General features: G+C 56.5%; 2 protein-coding genes across 3 annotated transcripts in view; one reads left to right on the top strand and one right to left on the bottom strand.

Moving 5' to 3' along the window:
* LOC140911056 (uncharacterized) overlaps window positions 1-8,720 on the bottom strand; it is a 28,929-nt gene extending 20,209 nt beyond the window's left edge. Inside the window, exons 1-2 of one of the 2 annotated variants that reach the window (XM_073343276.1) lie at window positions 8,569-8,720; window positions 2,504-2,777 (exon numbers count right to left, since the gene is read on the bottom strand). The gene's annotated coding sequence lies outside the window, so the exon portion shown is untranslated. Of the gene's footprint in view, window positions 1-17; window positions 294-2,503; window positions 2,778-8,568 lie in introns of those variants that run through there. The other variant, XM_073343277.1, reaches the window with a different exon arrangement.
* MSMP (microseminoprotein, prostate associated) lies at window positions 8,543-11,150 on the top strand. The gene is made up of 3 exons (XM_073345438.1): window positions 8,543-8,654; window positions 10,167-10,275; window positions 10,961-11,150. The coding sequence occupies exons 1-3, from the start codon at window positions 8,543-8,545 to the stop codon at window positions 11,148-11,150; spliced, it is 411 nt and encodes a 136-aa protein (XP_073201539.1).
* The last annotated feature ends 1,313 nt before the right edge of the window (window positions 11,151-12,463 follow it).

Raw genomic sequence — 12,463 nt, 5'->3', positions numbered from 1 at the left:
TGAGCAGAGCTGTATACCAGGTGGGTGTTCCAATGATTAAGAGTCATTCGGATATTTTCCATATAATTCTCCATCCCAGCCTGTCACGGAGTCCCTGGGCGATGCTCTGGAACTGCTCCCCATGAAGCCAGTCAGGACTCTGGGGCAGTCGCCTTTCTGTGAGCAGCCTGTCTTCAGGACACACAGCTCACCCAGCTTCCACCTTCCTGGGTCTGACCTCGGAGCATTCAGCATCCTCTGCCCCTCCGTGCGCTTCCCCCAGTGAGTCCGCTCAGGCGGGGCTCCTGGGGAAGCCAGAGGGTCCTGCACCCCAACTTCGCAGTCAGACGGGACTCTCAGCCAGCCAGTAAAACAGAAGTTTATTAGATGACAGGAACATGGTCTAACACAGAGTTTGTCGGTGCAGAGAACAGGACCCCTCAGCTGGGCCCATTTTGGGGGGCAGTGAGCCAGACAACCACCCCCCCCCCCGTCTGCCCTTCACTCCATGTCCCAGTCAGCCCCAAACTGAAAACTCCCTCCAGCCCCTCCTCCTCTGGGCTTTCCCCTTTCCTGGGCCAGGAGGTCACTGGATTCCTTTGTTCTCCAACCCTTTAGTTCTCACCTCGCAGGGGGGAAGGGCCCAGGCCATCAGTTGCCAGGAAACAGGGTGTCGGCCATTCTCTGTGTCCAGACTCCTGCACACACCTGCCCTCTAGGGCTCTGCAATGATCATACACCCTTACCCCACCACCTAGATACTTAAGAACTGCATAGGGGAAACTGAGGCACCCCCACAATACTCAGAGGAAACATCAAGAACAGTCCCACTCCATCACACAGCCCATCTCCATTTGGTTTGTGTCTTTGGCCCGGGCCCCTGCTGCTCACGGAGCAGAGATTTCACTGAGGTGCCCAAAGTGATACCCTGGAATTTGTCCTGCGTCGAGAGTTAAACCAGCACCGTGAGAGCTGTAGGAGCAGGTCAAGTGACTCTCTTTATCGTACGTTTCTGAGCATTGACACACGGAATTCCCCGGCCACCCTGCTGCCCGTTCGCCTGGCTTGGTTAGGTCCCTCTGAAGTTCCTCATGGTCCTTTCTGCTTTTATTAACCAAAATAAGGTTGTCACCTGGGAATTCTGCCCCATCCCTGTGAGCCCATGTTCCAGGGAATTAATTTATTCCACCAGGCGAGGCCTGGCACAGAACCTGGGGATGCCCCACTGTAAGTCTTTCACCGTGTTCAAACCGGCGATTCACGCCTCGTCTTCGCGTTCTGACTTAGCCAGCACAGCACTTTGCCTCTAACCCCGCACTACTTAGCTTCCCCGTCGGTGCTTGGAAGCCCAAGGACACTATACTGGCGGGTTCTCCTTTATCCACTGTGCCCTGACATGCTCAGAGGAGTCCTGGAGGCTCCTGAGGCAGGATTTTCCTTCGCAGAAGCTGGGCTAGTTTGTCCCATTCGTGTCACAACCATCTATTGCTTCGGCCAGTCTGCCAGGGGCCGATTAAAGCTCGTTGCTCTGAAATCCCCAGCCTCCTGCCTTGCCTCTTTCTCGAAGTCAGGGAGCCCAGAGGATGCTGGGGAGGTTCCTACCACAGCCCGGCTTCTCCTGGTAGTAAAGCCGAGGACCCGTCTGAGACTGAGGGGTCAGAAGCAGGGGGGCTGGACCAGACAGATCAGTTAACAAGCAGAGTCCCTGGGCCTGGGGGTTCTGAGGAGCCTGCGTGTGAAGCAGGTGAGCTGATGACAACCAGCTCCTGCCCCAAAAGGCTGGACGGTGGGGAAAGCTGCACCTACACTTAAATAAGGCCGTTGGGGTACAAGCTGCTGGCTTTAGGGTAGCCAACTTTCTAATAGCAAGAAAACCAAACACCCCTGCCCCACTCCTTCCCCGAGGTCCTGCCCCTGCCCTGCCCCTTCTCTCAGGCCACGCCCACCACTCACTCCACCCCCCCTCCATCCGTCGCTCACTCTTCCCCACCCTCGCGCACTCACTCGTTTTCACCAGGCTGGGGCAGGGAGCTGGGGTGCGAGAGGGGGTCAGGGCTCTGGGGTGGGGCCAGAAATGAGGGGTTCAGGGTTCAGGAGGGGGCTCCGGGCTGGGGCAGAGGGGTTAAGAGTGTGGCAGGGGGCTCCGGGCTGGGCCAGGGGGTTGGGGTGTGGGAGGGAGTGAGGGATGCGGGCTCCGGGAGGGAGTTTGGATATGGGAGGAGGCTCAGGGCTGGGGGTTGCGGTGCAGGAAGGGGTGTGGGTTGCAGGCTCTGGGAGGGAGTTTGGGTACTGGAGGGGGCTCTGGGCTGGGGCAGGAGGTTGGGGTGCGGGAGGGAGTGAGGGATGCGGGCTCCGGGAGGGAGTTTGGATATGGGAGGAGGCTCAGGGCTGGGGGTTGCGGTGCAGGAAGGGGTGTGGGTTGCAGGCTCTGGGAGGGAGTTTGGGTACTGGAGGGGGCTCTGGGCTGGGCCAGGGGGTTGGGGTGCGGGAGGGGGTTGGGGCGTGGGCTCCAGGTGGCGCTTACCTCAGACGGCTCCCAGAAGCGGCCGGCATGTCCCTCCAGTTCCTCGGTGAAGGGGCAGCTACAGGGCTCTGCATGCTGCCACTGACCACAGGCGCTGTCCTGCAGCCCCCACTGGCTGCGGTTCCTGCATTTGCTCACCGGGATGGAGGGCGGCAAACCGAGGCCCAGCACAACTCTCTCCGGCTCGCTGCTCGAGGTTCCTCAGGAGCCGCTCCCGTTGCTGATGCTGCAGGGCCTTGGGTGTGATCCTGCTGTGCTGCCAGCTGGCAGGCGGCTGCATCATAGAATCATAGAATCATAGAATATCAGGGTTGGAAGGGACCCCAGAAGGTCATCTAGTCCAACCCCCTGCTCAAAGCAGGACCAATTCCCAGTTAAATCATCCCAGCCAGGGCTTTGTCAAGCCTGACCTTAAAAACCTCTAAGGAAGGAGATTCTACCACCTCCCTAGGTAACGCATTCCAGTGTTTCACCACCCTCTTAGTGAAAAAGTTTTTCCTAATATCCAATCTAAACCTCCCCCACTGCAACTTGAGACCATTACTCCTCGTTCTGTCATCTGCTACCATTGAGAACAGTCTAGAGCCATCCTCTTTGGAACCCCCTTTCAGGTAGTTGAAAGCAGCTATCAAATCCCCCCTCATTCTTCTCTTCTGCAGGCTAAACAATCCCAGCTCCCTCAGCCTCTCCTCATAACTCATGTGTTCCAGTCCCCTAATCATTTTTGTTGCCCTTCGCTGGACTCTCTCCAATTTATCCACATCCTTCTTGAAGTGTGAGGCCCAAAACTGGACACAGTACTCCAGATGAGGCCTCACCAATGTCGAATCCTGTCCCTTCATCCTATAAAAATCAAAAGGGAGGGTCACCAGTCAAGCCCCAGCCCAGGGTGCTAGAGCCATTATATAACAGAAGCCGCTTCAAGCCGTGGGGTGCAGCAGCTCCCCAGCACCTCTGCCCTGTCTGCTACGAGGTGAATGGGATTTGTTGGGGAAGAGTCAACATGGCGTTTGTAAAGGGAAATGAGGCCTCCCCACTATATTACCATTCAGTGCGCGGGGGGTCAACAAGCTTGTGGGCAAAGGGGGCCAGTGGACAGAGTGTACTTGGACTTTCAGACAGCCTGTGACAAGGTCCCGCGCCAAAGGCTCTTATGCAAAGGAAGCTGCCATGGGATAAGAGGGAAGATTCTCTCCTGGGTTGGTAACTGGTTAAAAGACACGGAACAAAGGGAAGGAATAAATGGTCAGTTTTCAGAATGCAGAGAGGTGTTCCCCAGGGAAACAGTGGTGTCCCCCAGGGATCTGTACTGGGCCCAGTCCTATTCAACATATTCATAAAGGATCTGGGAAAGGGGTAAACAGTGAGGTGGCAAAATTTGCAGATGATACAAAACTACTCAAGATAATGAAGTCCCAGGCAGACTGCGAAGAGCTACAAAAGGATCTCTCAAACCTGGGTGACTGGGCAACACAATGGCAGATGAAATTCAGTGTTGATAAATGTAAAGTAATGCACATCGGAAATCATAATCCCACCTATATGTACAAACACATGGGATCCAAATTAGCTGTTCCCACTCAAGGAAGATCTTGGAGTCATTGTGGATAGTTCTCTGAAATCATCCACTCAATGTGCAGCGACAGTCAAAACAGCGAACAGAATGTTTTGAACCATTAGGAAAGGGATAGATAATAAGACAGTAAATATCATAATGCCACTAGATAAATCCAATGTACGCCCACATCTGGAATACTGTGTGCAGATGTGGTCGCCCCATCTCAAAAAAGATCTATTGGAATTGGAAAAGGTGCAGAGAAGAGCAACAAAATGATGAGGGGTGGGGAACGGCTTCCATATGAGGAGAGATTAAAAAGACCGGGACTTTTCAGCGTGGAAAAGGGACGACTAAGGGGCGATATGATTGAGGTCTATAAAATCATGACTGGGGTGGAGAAAGTGAACAGGGAAGCGTTATTTACTCCTTCTCATAACACAAGAACTGGGGTCATCAAATTAATTTAACAGGCAGCAGGTTTAAAACAAACAGAAGGAAGTATTTCTTCACACAACGCAGAGTCAACTTCTGGAACTCGTTGCCAGAGAATTTTGTGAAGGCAAAACTATAAATGGATTAAAAAAAAAACCAATTAGCTAAGTCCATTGAGGATAGCTCCATCAATGGCTATTAGTCAAGATGGTCATGGATGCAACATCTAAGCCTCTGACTGCCAGAAGCTGGGAGTGGACGACAGGGGATGGATCACATGATGATTGCCCCTGTTCTGTTCATCTGGCAGTGACCACTATCAGCAGACAGGACACTGCGCTAGATGGACCATTGGTCTGACCCAGTATGGCTGTTCTTATGTTTCACATCTGCCATTACTTTGTGTAGCTGCTTTCATTTTCTCTTCTGCTGCCTCAGTTTCCCCTCAGTTCCCAGGGCTGATTGCCAGCCTGCATTCTCTCCATGGGCAGGGCTTCCAGCCCAGCAAGGCCTGACACCTCACTGACCTTTCACTGTGTGCCTCGCTCTGCTCTGGGGCAGCCACAGGAGCAAATCTCCCTCCTGCAGCACCTCTCCAACAGAGTCTCTCTGCCTGTTATGGAGATCACCTGACTCCTTCCCAGCTGGGTCTGAGAACTGAACATTGCTGGCTGGCTCCAGCCCCCCTAGCCTTTAAAGGGGCAGGCAACCCTGTTACAAAGGGTGACCCAAGGAATTACAGACTAGTAAGCCTTGCCTCTGAACTGGGTAAACTGGTCAAAATGCTAATTAAAATAGATTAACAAAACAACTGGAAGACCATGACATGATAGGGTCCGAGCAGCATGGATTTGGCAAAGGAAAATACTTTGTCACTAATCTCTTAGACTTCTGTGTCAATAAAGTACTGGATCCAGGAGAAAAGGTTGACTTTCAAAAGGCCTTTGACTAAGGTCCCCACAAGAGGACACTAAACAAGCCTTCAAAATACACTGTCAACCCAAGCCAGGGAAGTGGGTTTCATCGCAGACAGTGCAATGAAAACCTCTACAAAAGCCAGCACGTCGTCAGGAGGCATAAGGAAAGGGATGAAGAATAATAAGAAAAACATGACCTTGCAATGATGAGTCAATGGTGTAGCCCCATCTGACCGCAACGTGCAGCCAGCCCACCTCCCACAGGACAGCACAGAGCTAGCGGGGTTCAGAGATGGACAAGGAAAATGCTCAAGGGCTTGGAAAAACTCTCCTGTAAAGAGAAATGGAAAAGAGTGGGACTGTTACCTTAGAGACAAGATGAATAGGAGGATCCATGATAAAAGAATATAAGACAATGATCGCTCCAGAGAGCTTCCTTTGTTGTGTGCAGTGCTGTTGTAGCCATGTGGGTCCCAGGCGATCAGAGAGACACAGTGGGGTCCTAATACCTTGTATTGGGCCAGCGGCTGTTGGTGAGAGAGACACACTTAGGAGCTACACAGATCTGAGGAAGAGCTCGGGGTGAGCTCAAATGCTTGTCTCTCTCCCCAACAGAAGTTGGTCCAATATAAGATATCCCCTCCCACACCTTGTCTGCTCTAGAGAAGGGAGGGCAAGAGAATAGAAGCTGCGGGTCTCATAACACAAGAACAAGGAGACATTCAATGAAACTGAAAGGAGGCAAATTCAAAACTGACAAAAGGAAATACTTTTTCACATAATGCATGGTTAAACTGTGGAACTCACTGGTACAGGAAACCATTGAGACCAAAACCAGCACAATTCTAAGAGACTGGATATTTTATGTGGATGAGAAGAATATCCAGAATAATAATTGTTATTTCTAACAAGAATTCCATACGGAACATTAAACCTCGTACTTCAGGGTTTAAAACAACCCCTAACTATTGGGAATTAGGATAAGCCCTAGTGCAGGGACAAATATCCCACATCTCCTACTGAGGGGTTCTTGCACCTCCCTTTGCAGCAGCTGGCAAAGGCCACTGGGAGAGAGAGAGAGGACCTTGAGTCCGACCCAGTCTGGCTACTACCCTCTAGCCCTCTGGCACAGTAGCTGATTCTAAGGAGCAGTTGCAAACTTGTGTTAGCAGATTAACCACTTCATGTGTAATTTCCTGCAGAACTCAGGGCTGTGCCATCTGGGCTGGGGGACTTGTGGCTCTTTGATTTATCAATTTCTTCCGGTATCCCCACTTCCGACACCTCGGTCTCTGGAAACACCGCATCCTTTTTACCAGAAAGGAGCAGGTCCAGAACAGGAATCTCCCCAACAGACACGAAAAGAAATCGTGTCGCCTCTCAGCAATATCCTTATTTTCCATGATTGCTCTCTGTATGCCCTGCTGATCTGGCAGATCAGCTGGTTCGCTCAAAGGCTTCCTGCTTCTCATCTGCTCCAAGAATCTCTTGTTCTTATGTCTCTGGTTCTTTTTTCTACTAATTCACCTTAGCCTCCCAATTCCTTCCTGCTTGTTCCCTGCTGTACACCTGGCTCCTACCTCCTGGCCTCTCTCGGGCTGTTTCCAGGCTCTGAGCGGTTACTGCTTGGCACCAGTAACCCGGGACCTGCCATTAACCAGGCGGCTCATGCGTCCACGCCGTCGTGCATCTCGCACATTTATTACCGCAACCTCCATGCGGAGTTTGAGGGTTTTCATTTCCTCATCTGATAAATCCCCCATTTGATGGAGATTCCCCGTCTGAAGTTCAGGGTCCCGGTCAGTCGCTGGTGCCTTTCCTACCCCAAGGACACTGAAGTTAGCTGCACTGCGGCTCCTGTCGCTTGGCAGAACCCGCCTCTGGCCTGGCCACAGCGGTGTCTCACCAGTGGGGGAGTGACAGGAGGGGACTGAACACTCCCTCCCACTGCGCATTGCCACACCCCCACACCTGCGGCCCCTTTGAGACAACCAGTGGGGGGATGGGCACCCACAAAACCAGGAGTGCAAATGTGCTCCGCTGCTCAAAGGGTGCCAGAGGGGTGAACTCCCTGACACGTGCGTGCGGACCCGCAGGGGCAGGCGAGCTCTCTGCTCTGCAGCAGCTCTGAGGCACTCTGCTCATCAGGGAGACGAGGGCATCCTGGCAGGGAGGCTGTGGCCATGGTTGGTGAAGGGAGAAGGCTCAGACAAGCTCTGAACTCCAACTCATGGGGGCTCATCCCTGATGGAACTCCAGAGAAATCCATTGGGTTTGCACCAGGTATTAATTCGACCCATTGTCTCTGTGGATGGCCGAAGTCATGGTGTGACTGTACTCATGGCCCCGGTTGTTGTTGGTAGCTGTAGTCACATTGGGTCTCGTGGGGGTTGTCGGTGTGTTGTCTGGTGACGGCTGTGTGTTTGCTTTGTTGCTTGGTAGTTTTGGTCCCGGGCTTTCTGCAGGGAATAGTAGCCAGGTTTGTGTGCAACTTCATCTTTTGACTGGGCGCTAGTTTCCTTGCTTTTGCACACGATGGACGCTTGACTGTCTTGGTTAATATCAGGAGACAGAGCCCAATTAGTTAGTGCTTTGCAGGAGCTGAAGGTTCTGGTCACTACAGAAACAAAACACCCCCTGAAATCTCACTGGTGGAGGTTTTCCGGGATGAGAGACAGCTCAACAGAACCGGGGAAGCTTCCACAAAGGCCTCTTTCCCTTGACCCCCGTCACTGCCAGCCCTGGTGGTTTGTCTCTGAGTGACCCTGCACATGGAGACCCAGAGAGGGTCCCTGCTCCATGACCTCTCTGCCAATCCTTGCACCTGCCAGGATTTCCAACTGGAGCCGGTTCTGGAGGGCATGAATCAGCTTTTCACAGCTTGTTAAAAATCTTGATCCTACCTCTTGTTTTCATGCCTTTCACATCAGGAAATGAGTTTTACAACTTTTCCAGTGGGGCACAGCTGGTGGCCAGGGTCATAAAGCTGAACTTTATAAATGTCTCCTGGTGGGACTGAGAGGAGACGTTCAGACAGGAGAGGGAGAGAGAAGGAGCAAAGCACAGAGACGGAGAGAGAGGAGCAGGGGGACTTCATCAGGATTAAGAAGGGTCCAAGCACAAACTGCTGCCATGGCCAGGAAGGGGCAGAAGCTTGCCTGTGCCTGGGGCAGGATCTGCCTGCTGGTCTCTTTCCTCCTCCAGCTCCAGGGGTCCCAGGCGAAATGTTATTTCCAGGCGCAAGGTAAGGCAGCCGCGGAGATTACAGCTGGGATGTGCAGGTGCTGGGAGAGGCCTTCAGCTTTTCCTTGGGGTTGTCAGGGCAGTGGGAGCTCCGGGCTCCCGGGCTGCAAAGCAATAAACAAATTGGGCTGAGCCTTGGGAGTGTGATTACGGGCCAGTGATGACTGAAAAGCAGCCCGTAGCCCACAGCATAGCTCCCCTGGGCTCTGGCTGAGAGCCGGCCTGCTGGGCCATGGCCTAGCTGCTGCCAAGAGCTGAGCCGTGGGCAAGGCACGCGGCCGAGGCAGCGAAGGGAAAGCGGAGGTCACCGTCCCTGCAGGCGGGCAGGAGTGCTGGGGCCGTGCCGAGGGGCACAGCCGCGGGTGGGCAGGAGTGACGCGTGTCTGCATCAGGTCCAGGCCTCACTGCGTCTCACAGCACAGGAGGACGTGGCACAGAGACTTGCCAAGAAGGCAAACAGGTGGAAACGTGTCTGCTCTCTGGCCCCGGCCACAGCTGCGGGGGCTTCTCGGCCTGGTGCCGGAGCCCAGGCATGAGTGTGGGGCGGGAGTTACTGGTTATCTTCAGCGGCACAGGGCTGGGGGAGTGGCTCTGGGGTCGCTCCCCCAGCCCCTTTCTCACATCGGGGGCAGGTGGGGGGACCTGGGGTCACTCCCCCAGCCCCTTTCTCACATCGGGGGCAGGTGGGGGGACCTGGAGTCGCTCCCCCAGCTCCTTTCTCACACTGGGGGCAGGTGGGGGGCCCTGGGGTCACTCTCCCAGCTCCTTTCCCATATTGCGGAGCAGGCTGGGGAACCTGGGGTCACCCCCCCTCTTTCTCACATCGGGGGCAGGCTGGGGGACCTGGAGTCACTCCCCCAGCTCCTTTCCCATATTGCGGAGCAGGCTGGGGGGACCTGGGGTCACCCCCCCTCTTTCTCACATCGGGGGCAGGTGGGAGGCCCTGGGGTCACGCTCCCAGCTCCTTTCCCATATTGCGGAGCAGGCTGGGGGGACCTGGGGTCACCCCCCCTCTTTCTCACATCGGGGGCAGGTGGGGGTCCCTGGGGTCACTCTCCCAGCTCCTTTCTCACACTGGGGACAGGTGGGGGGCCCTGGGGTCACTCCCCCACCCCCTTTCTCACATCAGGGGCAGGCAATGGGGCCCTGGGGTCACTCCCCCAGCCCCTTTCTCACACTGGGGACAGGTGGGGGGCCCTGGGGTCACTCCCCCAGCTCCTTTCTCACACTGGGGACAGGTGGGGGGCCCTGGGGTCACTCTCCCAGCTCCTTTCCCATATTGCGGAGCAGGCTGGGGGACCTGGGGTCGCTCCCCCACCCCCTTTCTCACATCAGGGGCAGGCAATGGGGCCCTGGGGTCACGCTCTCAGCCTGTCCTTTCCCATGGCAGAGAGAAGGCAGCAGGCCTGGGGGTCCCCAGCCTGTTCTCACATTGCAGAGCAGCTGGGGGGCCCTGGGTCATGCTCTGGGTGGGCAGGGTCATGTGCGCTCATTGGGGCCGGCTTCCTTGCAGCTCCCTGTCACTATGAAGGGAAGCAGTTCACCCTGGGGGAGTCCTGGCTCAGCACCACCTGCCTGCTCTGCACCTGCCTCCATCCCGTCGGCGTGGGCTGCTGTGAGATGTAAGTGGGGACGTGCCGGGGAGGGTGGCTGCTGTGGTTCCATCTATTGTGGTTGCCCCAGGAGCCCTGGTCAGGGATCAGCCCCTGGTGGCGGGGGCCGTGCATGCGGAGCAAGCGCCAGCCTGTCCATGTGACAAGCAAACAGGCCCCACTGCGGTGCAAGCCGGTGCGTCGGCACCCGGCACCCCGCCTGCGCAAGGGGCTGCAGGGCCACGTTGGGACCTGTGTGGGGGCTGGGGCCTACAGGGAACGGAAATGGCATCTCCCTTGTGCTGCCGTAGCTGCACCCCAAGCAGACAGCTGCACCCCACTTGCGCTGGGAGGCAGAGGCGAGGAGGCCGGGGGAGGTAAGACCGGGGCACCGTGGGGCTGGGCTGTGCTCAGGGCTGGGGCAGTTCATGGAGGGGGCCGGGAGAAGTATCACTGACACAGGAAATCCGGAGAGAGGCTGACCTGTGGGGTAGCCGGGAGGCGCAGGAGCGGGGCTAGGCCGTGGCCAGGCCTGGGGGAGGGAAGCGCTTCCCGTTTACCTTACAGGTGAGTCAGTGGAATGCACTAAGGAGCCACTTGGCCCGGCCTGTGATCCCTCCCGATGCCCCGTAGGGTCTGGGCTTTCCAGGCAGCTTCCCCGCTTCCTGCAGGATGGCTGCAGACAAAGCACCCCTCTCCCTTCTCTCCTGTCCAGCACCCAGCACCCCATCGATTTTCCAGACTGGTGCATGGCCCACTACGACTCGCAGACCTGCCAGATTTCGGTGGTGCAGAAAGCCAACCCCAGCCTGCCTTGCGTCAACAGCCTGGAGCACGAGTGGGGCTCGGCCGGCACCCCGGAGCCAACGATCAACAAGGTGCTAGAGACTCGGCTGAGCAGGTAGAGGCGGGGACGCACCGCCTCCACCCCGGCCCAGCGCGAACCGCCACCGCCCTGACGCGTCTCTTGCATGTTCCGTCCCTGCACCACGTCCCGTGGGACGCCGCTGCAGCCGCCTTCCAGGGAAACCACTCGCCGCCCACTACTGGAATCTCTAAGTTAATATTTACAACCTAGCACTGCCTTGCCCCGGCTTTGCCTTTGCCTTCAGCTTCCTGAACCAAACCAGGGCTCCCCCCCGCGCCCCAGTGCAGGCTTCACACACACGAAGGGAGGTCCCGGCAGAGACGGGGGAGGGGGGGGCGCTGGACGAGCCCCTTGCTCCCTTTTTCAAACCCCAGCCAAAACACCTCTGAGGAAGGCCTGGGAAGCAGGGGATGCTTGTCTGAGTGCCCTGGATCTGTGAGCTCAGCCAGTGCAATAGCCTCAATGCTCTGTGGGCACCAAGGAGAGCAAGGAGGAGTCCGCGATGCCTTCCTGGGGGCTGGGCTGGGCAGCCGAGCTGGGCTCCCTCCAGGCACACAGCCCTGCAGGGAGCAGGCAGGCCGATTTCTGGCTGCTGAGGTGGTGGAGAGCTGCTTTTCTAATATCTCCCCGTAGAAAGGATCGAATTCGCACAGCACTGTGGCAGCCTCCGTCTCTCCCTGCATCACCTAGGAACTGCACCCTGGGCCTCCCCCTGCAGCAGGCCAGCAGCCCCAGTGCAGGGCAGTGACACAGGGCCAGCGAGTGCTGTGGAGGCCCGGGCCCTTTGCACGCACACACCCTGCTTGCAAAGTCACTGCACCTCGCCTGCCGGCCCCTTTGCCTTTTGGTGAAATGGGTGAGGCTCTGTCCTGCCGTTGAGGTGTGGGGGCAAAAGCCTCCTCTGGAACCACTGCAGCCCCTGCACCCACAGCTCCCTGGGGAGGAAGACGCCCGCCTGCACCACGTGCCGCCCCCCAGCCCTGGTGCAGGAGAGCTCGGCCCGGAGGCAGCCGTGTGCTGGGGGCACGGGGTGCCCCAGGCCATTCCTAGGAGAGGAGTCTGGCCCCCTTGGGCGAGAGCGGGCAGATGGGAAGTGTGTGAGCCCAGGAGCCCTGCTGAGGCTCAGTGAGCTGAAGTGACCTGAGCGCCGGCTGTGAGCTGGCTGCCCCGGCAGCCTGGCCTGGCCAGCGCCACATCTATGCTGTGCAGAACCTTGTGCAGATGTTTCTGTTCTTGCAATAAAAGTCTGAATTAAATCCCACGAGGTCTCTGGTCAGTGACTGTCTGGGAGGGGACAGCTCCCAATAGCAGGAAAGGGCCCCATATCACACCCCCTGCACGGAGCACACG

This window comes from Lepidochelys kempii, chromosome 5, assembly GCF_965140265.1.
Source record: "Lepidochelys kempii isolate rLepKem1 chromosome 5, rLepKem1.hap2, whole genome shotgun sequence".
Classification (NCBI taxonomy): domain Eukaryota; kingdom Metazoa; phylum Chordata; order Testudines; family Cheloniidae; genus Lepidochelys; species Lepidochelys kempii.
This window is presented reverse-complemented; position numbering and strand designations above follow the sequence as displayed.